The 14,643-nt window shown below is 26.0% G+C and overlaps 1 protein-coding gene across 3 annotated transcripts; it reads right to left on the bottom strand.

Annotated features, from left to right (window-relative positions):
• Positions 1 to 1,245: 1,245 nt before the first annotated feature.
• Positions 1,246 to 12,720, bottom strand: LOC126906975 (uncharacterized). 3 transcript variants are annotated; one of them, XM_050687955.1, is made up of 10 exons: positions 11,463 to 11,585; positions 11,141 to 11,191; positions 10,971 to 11,021; positions 10,853 to 10,882; positions 7,935 to 7,991; positions 7,808 to 7,846; positions 7,538 to 7,610; positions 5,351 to 5,427; positions 2,255 to 2,498; positions 1,246 to 2,194 (listed from the first exon to the last, which is right to left on the bottom strand). In XM_050687955.1, the coding sequence occupies exons 1-10, from the start codon at positions 11,550 to 11,552 to the stop codon at positions 1,788 to 1,790; spliced, it is 1,119 nt and encodes a 372-aa protein (XP_050543912.1). In that variant the 5' UTR covers positions 11,553 to 11,585; the 3' UTR covers positions 1,246 to 1,787. The 3 variants fall into 3 exon arrangements, with proteins under 3 accessions (XP_050543912.1, XP_050543913.1, XP_050543911.1); XM_050687956.1 differs by lacking the exon at positions 11,463 to 11,585 and adding an exon at positions 12,628 to 12,720 and having other exon boundaries at positions 1,246 to 2,498; XM_050687954.1 differs by having other exon boundaries at positions 1,246 to 2,498.
• Positions 12,721 to 14,643: the final 1,923 nt, after the last annotated feature.

Genomic DNA, 14,643 nt, shown 5'->3' with positions numbered 1-14,643 from the left:
CTGACCCTTTACCAGCCCACAGGGGGGGATTTAAAATGACAACTTTTTCACAAAAAATTAACTTTTGAAAGTTTTCCCAAAGGTCTGACACTTTTATATATATATCTTAAATTAAAGCTAATGTAATGTATTTTATTATGGAAAAAAAAATTTTTGAACTTCATTTTGTCTTCACGATGAAATTGTTACCAAAAGCTATTTTTGTGTGAAAATTCTCGATTTTATTTTTTACATTTTTAACTTTATAATGCTATAATTTATTGAAAAGTGTATGGATCAATACAATTTTTTTATGAGAAATAATATTTATATCCATCTTTCATTCTATATACTTTATCTTAATCAGGATATAAATAAGGAAATAGCAGATCATGTAGTTTTTGGAATAATCCACCAATTTTTTTTAATTAAACACCATCTAAAGATTTGCATCGAAGCGTTTTTTTTTTTATAGTGATTTAAATCACTGTCAAATATCATTATACTTGATCCAACTATGCCGCGTACCCCCCGTGCTGGGTTTTTTTCATCTTATCTATGATTGACGCTACACCTATACTCCCTTTTATATGTTTGTTCCTTATCCTATCTTCTCTAGTCACTCCACTGATCCATCTTCGCATTCTCATCTCTGCTACAATCATTCTCTACTTTCTTGTTAACCGCCCAACACTCTGAACCATACATCATAGCTGGTCTCACTGCAGTCTTGTAGAATTTACCTTTCAGCCTCATTGGAATTCTCTTTTCGCATAACTCATCAGACACTTCTCTCCACTAATTGTCTGTCTTATAACTTTTCTCTATAACTACAGCCGCACTTAATCCTGTGTCTTATAAACTCATTAATACCACCGTTCTTTTACACAACTGATCCTAAATATTTAAAACTTTCCACCTCTCTATCACGTCCTCGCCTGTTATCACTGAACTCTTCATTTAGCTTACCTTGTGTTCTCCTCTGTCAAACTCGTATTCTATATACTCTGTCTTATTCCTACTTATTCTCAAACCCTTTTTTCCAATAACTGATCACCACACCTCTAGTCTTTAATTGTACCTCTTTTTGTTTTTCTCTAGTAATTTTATTCATCACTATAGAAAATAAGTAAGGACTTAAAGCAGAACCTTAGTGCACTCCTTCTTTTACCCTAAAAACTTACCCCTCCAGCGCTTTTTTATTTATTAATTTTTATTTGATAAATATCTAGATATTGCAATTCTAAAAAAAACTTTTATCAAATGTCATAATTAATCGTTTAATGTATTTTAAATATTTGTTACAATTATTATATTTTTAATATTAATTTAACAATTCAAAATATAAAATCAATAAATTCTGTGACTTTTTTTAAAAGCTAACAAGTCAATTATAACAATTTTCAGTAGATCAATAACAAAATTTAGAATTTAATAGTGACTTAAGCAAGTTTTAATTTTTAAAATAAAAAAAACAAACCTACTCGATAATATAAACTTATAATTTTTAGGCAAACAACAAAAAATATCCTTTTTAATATAAATTATAAAAAAACTCATTTCTGCCACTTATACATCAGTTTTCATACGAGTCACAGAATTGTTTTAATTAAACGTCTAATGTACGTCTATATCTAATAATATAAAAAAAACATGCTGAATTCAATTAATAATTCGAAGTTTATTTAACAATATATAGTAAATTATCATTTTAAATAATAGTAAATAATATTAAAATATCAGTTACTTGAAAAAAATTAATAAACGTTTCTATTCTTCAAAAACATGTACATAAACATAAACATAAGTTATAATTCTATTTTATAAACTTCATCAAATTCAACTTCCACTATCTTAACAATAGTATCTAAATTATAAAGTATTTCTTCGAAGGTTGTAGGTAATTTATGAAAATTGTATGGCTTATTTTTATTGGGAGGTTCAGGAAAGTCCTTGAATATTTCATCTAATATTTTTGTTTTATAAGACATTGAACACTTTTCAGTTGTTAAATCACAATTAAGTAATTTTTTTGAATTTAAGAAATATTCTATTAAATGCTTTTCTAATTTACATATTTTATTAATTTTCTTTGAAGTATATTTTTCACTACAAAATTCATTATGGCCAACAGTCAAGTAATTTTGGTTTGTAAATGTTTTTTGTGTATCTTTCAGCTTTTCAAAAATGTTTACGAATTTATCCCAATATGAATCTAAATCTTCAATTTTTAGTACTTCATAGATATAAAGTATTGCTAGTAAGGCATACTTACACACTCGGTCGTTTATGAGTGGGTTGATTTCTTCTAAAGTTTCTTTAATAGTTTTATTGTACGTCGTTGAATTATTTATGTATCCTTCGAGTGTTGTTGAGAAGGATTTATTCTTAAATGTTATTAATTCCTTTTTGACATATTTCCACAGGGACATATTTGTTAATTGTTGTAATTGACGTTTTACGCGACTTCTATAAATCGTTTCATTATCTAAAGGTCTATAACTTTCATGATTACTGTTCTATTAAAAAAATAATTAATTTTTATTGTGAAAGCTCTTAGTTCTATTTTTGCAATAAAAAAAAATACGTTTATCAAGATATACCCAGAGCCGTATTTCAGCCTAGAAATCAAGGCAGCTGCCTTGAGTCCAAAATTTTAGAGGGCTATCTTGATGGCTAGAAATGCGCGTCCGTCAATTAAGTTTTCTCAAAAGAGAGTTCCGCGATCATAAAAAAGCCATTGCAAGTACGTTAATAAAAATCGATCATAATATTACGTCACAAATTCCTTCATAATATCTACACAGGGTGTCCCAGCATGTTCTAACAACAGAATACAGTTATAACAGTTCTGTTATAACTTTTGGTATAATTAACATTTCGCGGTATTTATTTATTTTATATAATTCATGAATTCTTAGAGTACGATTTTATCATATTTTTTATTACATGTTTTTAACAATAAATTTCAAAGTTTTAAAGTAATTATATATTAGCTCTTTTCTTACAAATGCGTTTAATGGATTGATAAAAACTAAGATAATTAATTAATGAATTATAAGCATTTAAATATATAAAGTGAGTATAAATCAGGAATTATAGTATTTTCTAATTTTTATTCTTTGAAATATGATGTAGCACAATACTATTGATGTTTAGATCATGTTACGACGATTTCAAGTATGAAATTTGAATGTGCCATTTTTTATTTTTTTGACAATTTAAAAAAAAACTGCTTATTTTTGTTTAAAATATTTTAATTTTTAGATTTAATACGAAACTGAGAAGGTAATAATTTTATCTGTGTTGTGCTTATGTATATTTTTTATTGTTGTATCTGTCACTACTTTTTCTCTGCTCTCACTGGACTGATTTTTCTAAACGATACGTCAAAAGATCACAAATTATATCAAGTTGAAGACATTACCCTCAAAAAATAAAAATTTTGCCCTCGTTCCCCATAAATAGTGGAAATCCTTCCAAAAATTATGATTTTTAGAATCGATAAATTTCGACATTTTTTTTTCTAAAAATTTTCATAACTTATTGAAAAATGAACAAATAAAAATAAATTATTTTTATATTAAAACCTTAGATATGTCCCTTTCATGTGATATAAATTATCACGCTCACACTGTGCCACGACCCTACTATGCTACTTTTTTCAACTATGCGTCAAAAGATCACACACCGTACGTAGTTGATGACAGTACCCTCAAAAATTGAACATTTTTCCCTCGTTTTCTGTAAATTGGAAATCCCCGTAAAAATTATCATTTAAAAATCGGTAAGTTTTGACACTTCTTTAACTTATTTTACTTAAAACTTATGTCATATATAATTTTCTACTACAATTATTTTTTCTATTTTTTAGTACTATACTTAAGGTCAAACGTTATAAGTATATACTTAACACCCTCGTTAAATACCCCATTTGACATTTGCTACAAATTTCAAAAAATAATAATAATAAACAAAATTTAAGTGTTATTCATAAATATGTTTAGAGGAAATTTTTACACCTAATAACTTATGATGAATTTCAATTACAATCACATAACTGAAATTACAGTTAACTAATGAAGGTCAGAAAAATCGATCTTTCCATCTTTTTATTAATTATTTCTCCAGAAATTAATCTCCATATTTCAAACTCCTCCTGTACTTATGTTTTTCATGGGTTTTTATAAAAGAACATACCAAAAGAGTGATAATTATCTTATAATCTGAGCTGAACAATTTATGAACAGACTTAAAAAAACAGATAATCATAAAACTAATACTTTATCAGTTTCTTATTGATGTTTAATTATAATTTATCGTAATCTAAAAATTTATAAATTATTAAAAAAAAAATTCAAGCGAATTGTTAATTGTATCAAAAGTTATAAGAGTTGTCAAAACATTCTAGATCATTCTATTCAGGGTGATTTTTTTTATCATAACCCACTCAATTACTTACAGAATAAATATACTTATACATTTTTTTTTTGGTTATCTTTAGTTACACATTATTCTTGAATTATTAATTATGTAATACTTTTTAAGTTCACCCCTTATGCCTTGTAAGGGTGTCAACTTTGTTTTTTTAAATGGAAACACATATTTTTAATTTAATGGTAATTAAATCAATGGTAGTAAGGCACATTGTTGTGAGTTCATGAATACACTAACTGACTACATAAAAAGTATATTTAATGATAGTCATAATTTATCATAAACAATTCGTGACTGTGACAGCGATGGCATAAAAACCCTATAGCTACCTGTATTTGAAATCCCTTGTGTATTATACATGTATATTAACTCAAAAATTTGAGTCTTTAAATGTTTATATCTAATAAACTAATAAAGTTATACTAAAAATTCGAATGCCATTTACTATTAAATTAAAAACTCAAACATTTTATTAAATTAAAAATATGTGTTTCCATTTAAAAAAACAAAGTTGACACCCTTACAAGGCATAAGGGATGAACTTAAAAAGTATTACATAGTTAATAATTCAAGAATAATGTGTAACTAAAGATTGTATGAATATTTAATGATTAAAAACGTTTATATTTTGAAATAATTTGTATGGGTAGGACCCATCACACGTTACTGATTAATTTGTGTATTGAAAATTAGTAGATATCCTTTATTTTTCAAAACATCCTTAAAATTTATAAATTAAAATCCACTTCATCCAAAATAAAAATAATATTAATTGAACTTTAAAAAATTATATCCAAAAACTGAAAATTTTGTATCTATATTATGTTTAAAATTTATTCAATCTTAATATATGTCTAAAAAATTGTATAGTGAATTTTATGAAAGATTGAATTACATTACATTTGAATATTATAAATATGATAAATTAACTTACATAAATTTTAACTACTTTAAATTTAATTTTTTCGTCTAAATCCTTAATATATGACTCCAACGCTTTAATACATTTTACTGTAAATAAAATGATTCATTATTTTATAGATTTTTGTAACATTAAATTATACATTCAGTGTCGCATATATGGGAAAGGACCGTGTTACAATCCCTCCTCTCAAAATCAAAATTTTTTTTTTGCAATCTTACGTGATACGCAAAATTGTAAAAACCATGTAAAATATGCAAATTAAAAAAACAAAAGCACAATAAGGTAGCTGCATAGTGTATACATGGCACAGTTGGGACAAATATAAATGATATTTGACAGTGATTAAAATCACTATCATAAGAACTCAACTTTAAAGTATAATAGTATACCGTGTGTAATATAATTTTTTGGGTTGGATTATATAATAACCGAAGTCGAATGAACAATTGAAAACTCTGGACGAATGTTATCGCGAAAATGAAATCGGTAGTATACACCGAGTTATAATAATCTTTATTTATTTATTATAAAAGATATAGAATAAGTATAAATTAAAATAATAAAACTATTTTAAAATATCTAAATACGATCGACATACATAAAGGTAGTATTCATCGTTTTCTGTATAACGGGCGGTGGGTTAGGTTAGAGCGTTAAAGGTGGTTACGCTCGAAAATGTTCGTTTCCTAAAAGGAAATTTCTAAACATACGTTTTCACATAAAAAATTTCAGCAAAATGTTGTAGAAGTTGTAATTTAGATATGTGCTAACTGTATATACAGAGTGATCAATTAAGATGAAGACACTCATTTTTATATAGGGAAATATTTTTTGATTCAAAGGACTATACAATTATATATAGTTATAAAAATTTTTTTCATCCTTCAGAATTAAAGAATATAAACACTTTAATTTTCTTTATTGGGAACGCCTATATTTAGTTAGATATGATAGAAAAAAAATTTAAATAATATTGTTCCTACCATTTTTTTATCTGATGAACCATTTGCGTTATAAAAGTGATTTAAGATTTGGATTAAAAAAAAAATTATCTATAATTTAGTTTTCATAATACCAGAGTCAACAATAATATCTTTCAACGTCCCATAAATTGTCATCGGTATTAATCTTTACTATCGTAAGTGACAAATATGATAATAAGAATTGTCAATAAAAATTTGTTTATGCGACATCATAAAGATTCAAGATCCGTTCAATAAGTATCGGGACTGGTTTGCTGTGGCCTCAACGGAGCAGTGGATAGGGTTCCGACCGGTCAGGCTCGTTAGAGGAGTTCCCACCACTCTGGTGCACCATGGTTCAGTCGATTACGGGCTTGCTTTGAAACAGAAGGTAGATTTTTTGTGGTGTGTTGTGCCAGCATGGTGCGCAACGTCGAGCAACACTAAGCAGTGAAGTTTTGCATTAAACTCGATAAATCCGAGTCGAAGATCTTTGAACTCATTAAACAGGTTTATGGGGATGATACCTTAAGCCACACAAAAGTTTTTGAGTGGCACAAAAAATTTAAGGAAGGCTGAGAGAACCGTGTCGGACGCCCGACGACCGCGAAACCGATGCTCAGTGGCCAAAGTAAAAAAAGTTTTGGACTCTGGCAGGCGTTTAACCATCGCCCTTATCAGTAAGGAGACCTTTCAGTCACAACTGTCTATACGATTGTAACAGAGGATTTTGCTATTAGGAAAGTGTGCGCGAAGCAGGAGCGATTGTTGTGCAGCTGCTAGCGAAATTCGGCGTGGCATCGTTACCTCACCCCCCTACAACCAAGACCTGGCTCCACCAGACTTCTTCTTGTATTCACGAATGAAAAAGGAGTTCAAAGGATATCGGTTCGACTCTATCAAGGCGATTCAAATGGCGACTCTCAACAGTATTACGGGAACCGACTTCCAGAGAGCTTTTGACGAGTAGCAGACACGCCGAACTAAGTATATCGATGCAAGAGAAATGCATTTTGAAGATTATTAATTACATATAATGATACCTGCAATAAATTTTGATTTTTATAACCAGCCCCGATACTTATTGAACGGACCCGGTATGACCACTACTGTATGGCTAAACAGCAAATTATCAATAGAAATTGGTCAAAACTTTACAAGCAATACTCTTCTTAAACTAACTTGCGCTTAACTAACATGATATAAATCTAAATTTATCATTAAATATACATACCATCGTATGAAAACTGTTTGGGTTGATTCTCATCTTTTTTGTTAATCATAACGATACCTTTTTCTTTAAAAATCTTAAAAAAATATTAATATCAATAATTATCAAAATATATATTTTAATGTAGCCAACTAGAAATATTTTAAACTAAAAAAGTATTCAAGTATACTAAATTATATGTAATTAATTTTTTTTTTTTTTTTTGTATATAAAATGTTTTATAATTATATAATCAATTAATAGATGTTAATATTTGTAGCAAAAATTACGTACGATTTTGAGCTCTATTGAACTCTTTATTGAAGTATGATTCTAAAATAAAACATTAAAAGTAATATTTGTATTTCTTACTAAAATAAATGAAGTATTATAAATAAGGTAAAATAACATAGTTACTTACATAATTTACAAAAATTTCTGCAAAAATTTCTATATTTGTTTCCATATGTTCAAAAGTCTAAAATAAATCAAAATAATTATGGTATGTAATTTTTATCAAAAATGACACACCAAAAGGAAATAAAAGTTTTAATCATTAATATTGATAGCTAACTAGAAAAATTAAGAAAAAATTACAACCAAATCTTAATTGTATCAAAAGTTATAAGATTAGTGTTAGTTAGATCTTATTCCACTTTTATATACACACACATATGCGTGTGTGAACAGTTTTGAAATTTTGTAAGAAAATTTAATGAACCAGCATTTTTTCGATGAAATAAAAGTAATATTGATAATTTTTTTTTTATTAGGTTTTTTAGTATAGTTGAGGGGCTTTAGGCCTTCAGTCCCCATTGACAAAATGTAAAATCACCAGAACTTCATCTCTAAAATATTTATATTTTTAATAAGACTGTATTACTCAGCAGGTTTTGTTGTACATTATATTATTATTGTATACTTATTTAAAACCTACACTATTTATTTTTCTTATTTCGCAGCACAGTGGTGACGTGGCATAGTTAGGTCAAGTATAATGATATCTGACAGTGATTGAATTCACTATCATAAAAAACGCTTCGATACAAATCTTTAGATAGTGTTTAATTAAAAAAAATTGATGGATTATTCCAAAAGCTACATGATCTGCTAGTTCCTTATTAATATCCTGATTCAGATAAAGTATGTCGAATGAAAAAGGGATTATTAAAAAATATTATTTCCCATAAAAAAATTGTGTTGATCCATACACTTTTCAATAAGTTATATAACTTATTGAAAAGTCTATGCATTATAAAGTTAAAAATGTAAAAAATAAAATCGAGAATTTTCACACAAAAATAGCATTCGGTAACCATTTTCACCGTGAAGACAAAATTCCGAAATTTTTTTTTTTCCATAATAAAGTACATTACATTAGCTTTAATTTAAGATATATATAAAAGTGTCAGAGTTTCCAGAACACTATCAAACATTAANATATTACATTAGCTTTAATTTAAGATATATATAAAAGTGTCAGACCTTCCGGAACATTTTCAAAATTTAAGTTAAAAAAATTAATTTTTTGTGAAAAAGTTGTCATTTTAAATCCCCCCTTGTGGGCAGGTTAAGGGTTAAATTTATGAAAAAAATATACCAAATGAAAGGTAATGATATTATGCATCTATATAAAAAAGAATTATATTGATATGTTCATTTTTGAAAAAGTTATAGCATTATAATATTAAAAATGTAAAAAATAATTTTTTTACAAAAATCGTATTTTAGCTTCGATGCGAAACTGAGAAGGTATTTTACTATGATAATGTTTCTTTTTGTGTCTGTTACCACTCAATCTCAGCTTTCACTGGACCAATTTTTATGAATAATACGTCAAAAGATCACAAATCGTATCTAGTGGAAGACATTACCCAATTTTTTTTACTTAAAACTGTTATAACATTTTTAAAAATTTATGGATCAATACAATATTTTTTTTATAGATTATCACCTTTACCTATCATTTGGTATATTTCTGTGAATATTTAACCCAGTGGCGTACACAGAAATTAAATTTGGGGGGGTTTCTTGAAATTTAAAGAAAATTAGATGTGACATTGCCCATATTGTGTCGCTCAGAAATTTCCTGTTTTCAATTACTTTATTGTGGAATTTTTTTCTTAAAACTGCCATAACTTTTTTAAGAATGAAGAAATCAATATAATTTTTTTTTATAGATACCTTAGGTATTTCACTATCATTTAATATATTTTTGTGAACATTTGGCCCTTTACCTGCCCATAAAGAGGGTTTCAATATGGCAACTTTTCATAAAAATTAACTTTTTCAACTTAACTTTTGAAATTGTTCCGGAAAGACTGACACTCATACATATATATGTATATATACCTTAAATAAATAAAATATAATTTTTTTCTTAATTATTTTTTGAAAATGACATACTTAACTGTTTACAACTTTTATTAGCTGTAAGTACTAAAAATGTATATTCAAAATTATTATGAAATTAAATAGATTCGCATCAATGAAATCTGAAGCCAAATTCGGAATTTGGAATCAATACCAAAAATCTATATAGAATTCATATAAAAATTACAGATAAGAAAATGGCTGTTATATTTTCTTAGATAAAATCAACAATATTTTTGTAAAAATTGTAAACTTTTTTCATAAAATTTCTTATAGTAGATCGATCGTCCAGGCAAATTTTTTTTAGTATTATAATGCACATCAAAATCGTTACTATGATATAGGTTAAAAGTTGTCAAACTTTTGAGAACATTTTCAAAAATTAACTTGAAAAAAATTACATGCGTTGATCATCTCTTTAAAATCCTTCTAGTACCTAGGTTTCTTATTTCATTTTCAAAAAAAGTATATCAAATGAAATTTTATTTCTAGAAAACTACTAGAATAAAAATTCCATTTAAATAGATGTTTTTAAAAGTTTAAAATGTTGTATAAGTTTTTAAAATACCATTTTTGCATAATATTGGTATATATTTTAAATTTTAAGGGACTAATAGGTTCAACTAAATTAAAATCGTGTTGTTTTGACGTATGAATCATTAAAATCAGTTCATTCTGAGCTTTGCATCAAATCTAAAATAAAGTAACTACTGTTATATGACATAAGGAATGAACAAAATAAATATTTTATTGATTTATTAAAAAAAATATGTACATAAAATAATCCTAAAAAAAAAAAAATGCTCAATATTATTTTTTGATTAGTTAGGAGGTTTATGATAAATGAATCACTCTGTAAAGTTAAAAAATTAATTCGTGGTCTTATTAGATGTGAAATATAGGCCATTTACACTACATTTGTTTGTTATACATTGTACTTTTTTTTTATAAATTATTATTTCTTACCACTTTTAAAATACCACATTCTACATAAACCTAAAATGAATAATAAAATTTGTTATAAAACCATTAATTATTATAAGTTAGAAACAAAATTAATTAGTAGTGTAAAATATTGACTTACTTTTGTTCCTTTAAAACAATTTGATACCTTAATTAACTTAGCATCAGTACGCTGTAATATAAAACTTAATGTAAACATTAAATACAAGTTTAATTAAAAAAAAAACTTAAATAAATTTTCACTAATCAAATGAAAATGATAAAACTGAATTTAAAAAAATTGGAACGTACATAAAGTTGTCCAGATTTTGTACTACAATCATTATCAATTGTTATTTTTTTCTGAAATAAAAAAAAATACTTAAAAACTATCATAAAAATATACCATTCATACTTAAAAATGCACGAAAAGTTTAAAATAAAATAACAGACATGTATAGATTAGAAAGACAGTTTCTGTTTTCTTATCATATTACTTTTATAGAAATGTGCCATACAACAAGATATAAATCCAATCAAATGGATTAAAAAAAAATTAATTAAAATATTAGATTAAATTATTATTAAAATATATATATATATATATATATATAGGCATAAAAATATGAATTACTGGACTAATGAGAAGAATTGCAGCAAAAACATTTTCCAATAAAAATGTATACACAAAAATTAAAATTAAATTAATTATTTTATATAACATATTAAAAAATAAAAATATTTTTACTTAATGATGAACTTTGTCAATTTTTTTAAAATATTTAGTTAAATTCAAATTATGATGTATTATATACCTAAAATAAAAACAAAAATTTTGCGTAATTCTCTATTTTATAATATAAAATATGGTATTATTAAATTTAAACAGTTATAACATATTTTTTATGCTATAATTGTTTAAATAAAAAGAATAAATATATATTTTTTATACTTCATTATCAATGAATAGTGAACAAAATTTATATCGAGTTGTGTTCCTTTAATATTAAAATAATATCTTATTATATTATCCATGTAATATTGTTATCACTTATATGTTAATATTGTAAGTCTTATAATATTAACATATTCTACCATTTTATTATTTGTACACGTATGTTATCTATTATGTATATTAAAAATCTCTAAATATACGTCCATTATTATTAATCTATAAATTCATATATTATTAAAATGTTCCCTAAAGTTAAGTATTATTCAATTTCGATAAATAGGGATATTTTGGAAATCACTTTGGTTGTATTTTTCTTAAGGCAATTTTTTAATAAATAGGTTGCCTAATTAGTTTGACAATTATAATTGATAATTATGAATTTCGTATTGTGAAACGCTTGGTGTGGTATTTTGAGAAAGTTAAAGAAGTTTTATTAAATTTAACAATTTAATACAAATTTTGAGTTAACAAAACATTAAATAATAAAATGATATGAACAAATCATTTGTGTAAATTTGTAGTTAATCTTTAATTAGAACTTCACTAGGTGCGCCATAAAACGGCATAAATATTAAAAAAAAAAAGTTATTGCCTTTAAAATTGGACGTTTTTTAACTGTCTTAACTTTGAATCTGTGATCCACCAAGACATGTTTTCTTATATTTTTTCAATTATTTATGTCGTTTTATGGCGCACCTAGTAAAGTCGGGTTGCACACGTGGGACCGTCGGCGGCGACTTGGAAAACCGGTTTTGGTCACATCGATAATTCGATATACCCGTGCGGTGACGACAACAATCATAATATTTACTAATTTTTGTTAACACGCTAATATTAGTTTCACCTGTATGTATGTATGTTTGTTTGTAACTCTCCTCGCGGCACGTGTTATTATTCTCGCGTATCCCGTCGTCTATGGCCTTGAAACTAGACTGCTGTAACGCATTCACCCCACGTCGAAAAAACTATTCCTGTATAATTTTATTTTTGGCTTCGTACCTGTACACGCGTGCGTATCATCAATATTATGTATATATATAAGCAAATTTTTATTGTTTATTATTAGATATAAACATTTGAAGATTTAAATTTTTCTGAGTTAATATACATGCATAATACATAAGGGATTACAAGCACAGGTAGCTAATTGATTTTTTGTGACGATATTAGCAAGCATATAGCCTTTATTATCAATGGTAATAAGACACATTGTTGTGAGTTTATAAACACACTAACTAGCATGGTCGCCCGCGGGGGGAGGGGGCGTTTGCCCCCTCCTGGACTTAGGAAATACATTTTTAAAAATTATAACCAATCTGATTTAAATTTGTATAATCTGAAAATTTTTATTTAGTAATGACTCATGAATATACAAGGTGGCCCACCACTCACTGACAACTTAAATAACTTTTGATCCAGTTAATATTTTTAGTTGATTTTTTTTTTTAATAATAGTTATACGTTAGGTCTATAGCTATATCTCAATAATTAATTTTTTTACATTTTATTAAAAATATTAATTATTTTTAAATTTTAAATAAAATGTAAAAAAAAAATCTAAGATAGCTATTTTGTAGAGTAGAATTTAAGAAAAATTTTAGTAAAAAAATATCTTATTAATATTCAGTAGTAAATATTCTGTAGCGTTTTGAAGTTTGTGAAAATTTGAATTTTCATGTATTATTTTACGGTATTAAACATTGAAATACGTATTGAGAAAAGGACAGAAGAAAACGCTATCTTTTCAAGATTACTGTGTATACATATGATGATAATGTGTATACATTACAAACTTGGCATTAATACCATGATAAGAAATTAGATAAGGCAATTATTACTTATCACTCTCATTCAAAAGTATATTGAAAAGATAGCGTTTTCTTCTGTCCTTTTCTCAATACGTATTTCAATGTTTAATACCGTAAAATAGTACATGAAAATTCAAATTTTCACAAACTTCAAAACGCTACAGAATATTTACTACTGAATATTAATAAGATATTTTTTTACTAAAATTTTTCTTAAATTCTACTCTACAAAATAGCTATCTTAGATTTTTTTTTTACATTTTATTTAAAATTTAAAAATAATTAATATTTTTAATAAAATGTAAATAAATAATTATTCAGATATAGCTATAGACCTAACGTATAACTATTATTAAAAAAAAAAAATCAACTAAAAATATTAACTGGATCAAAAGTTATTTAAGTTGTCAGTGAGTGGTGGGCCACCGTGTATATATATTTTGCAATTTTCAGTTAATTAACACTTTATTTAATGTTACTTTTTGGTATTTAATTTTTTTTGGCCCCCCCTTGATAAATTTCCTGCGGGCGCCCATGATAACTGGCAATACAGAAATTATATCTATTGATAGTGATAATTGACAATAAACACTCCGTGACTGTAACAGTCATAAAAAACTAAAAAATAAATATAGTTTAAAAAAAACTGAAAAACACGCTTTTAAAGCATATTGAATTAAAAATTATTTTTAGTTTTTTAGTTCGATATACTTTATGAACATGTTTTTCAGTTTTTTGAACTATTTATTTTTCTATGCCGCTGACTGTAACTGTAAATTATTTTATTATAATGAAATAAATTTGATAGAAAAACTTTAAAAATAAGTAAAAATTTAGTAATTAAATATGAAAATTATCATAATAAATAAACCCAGCACAGGGGGGTCGCGGCACAGTTGTGACGTGGTATAGTTGGATCAAGTATAATGATATCTGACAGTGATTAAAATCACTATCAAAAATAAACGCTTCGATGCAAATCTTTAGATAGTGTTTAATTTTAAAAAAATTGGTGTTTTATTCCAAAAGCTACTTGATCTGCTGGTTCCTTA

This window comes from Daktulosphaira vitifoliae, unplaced genomic scaffold (genome assembly GCF_025091365.1).
Source record: "Daktulosphaira vitifoliae isolate Bord-2020 unplaced genomic scaffold, ASM2509136v1 Scaffold_5, whole genome shotgun sequence".
Taxonomy (NCBI): domain Eukaryota; kingdom Metazoa; phylum Arthropoda; class Insecta; order Hemiptera; family Phylloxeridae; genus Daktulosphaira; species Daktulosphaira vitifoliae.
The sequence above is the reverse complement of the archived record's forward strand: the minus strand, read 5'-3'. Positions and strand labels throughout refer to the sequence as shown.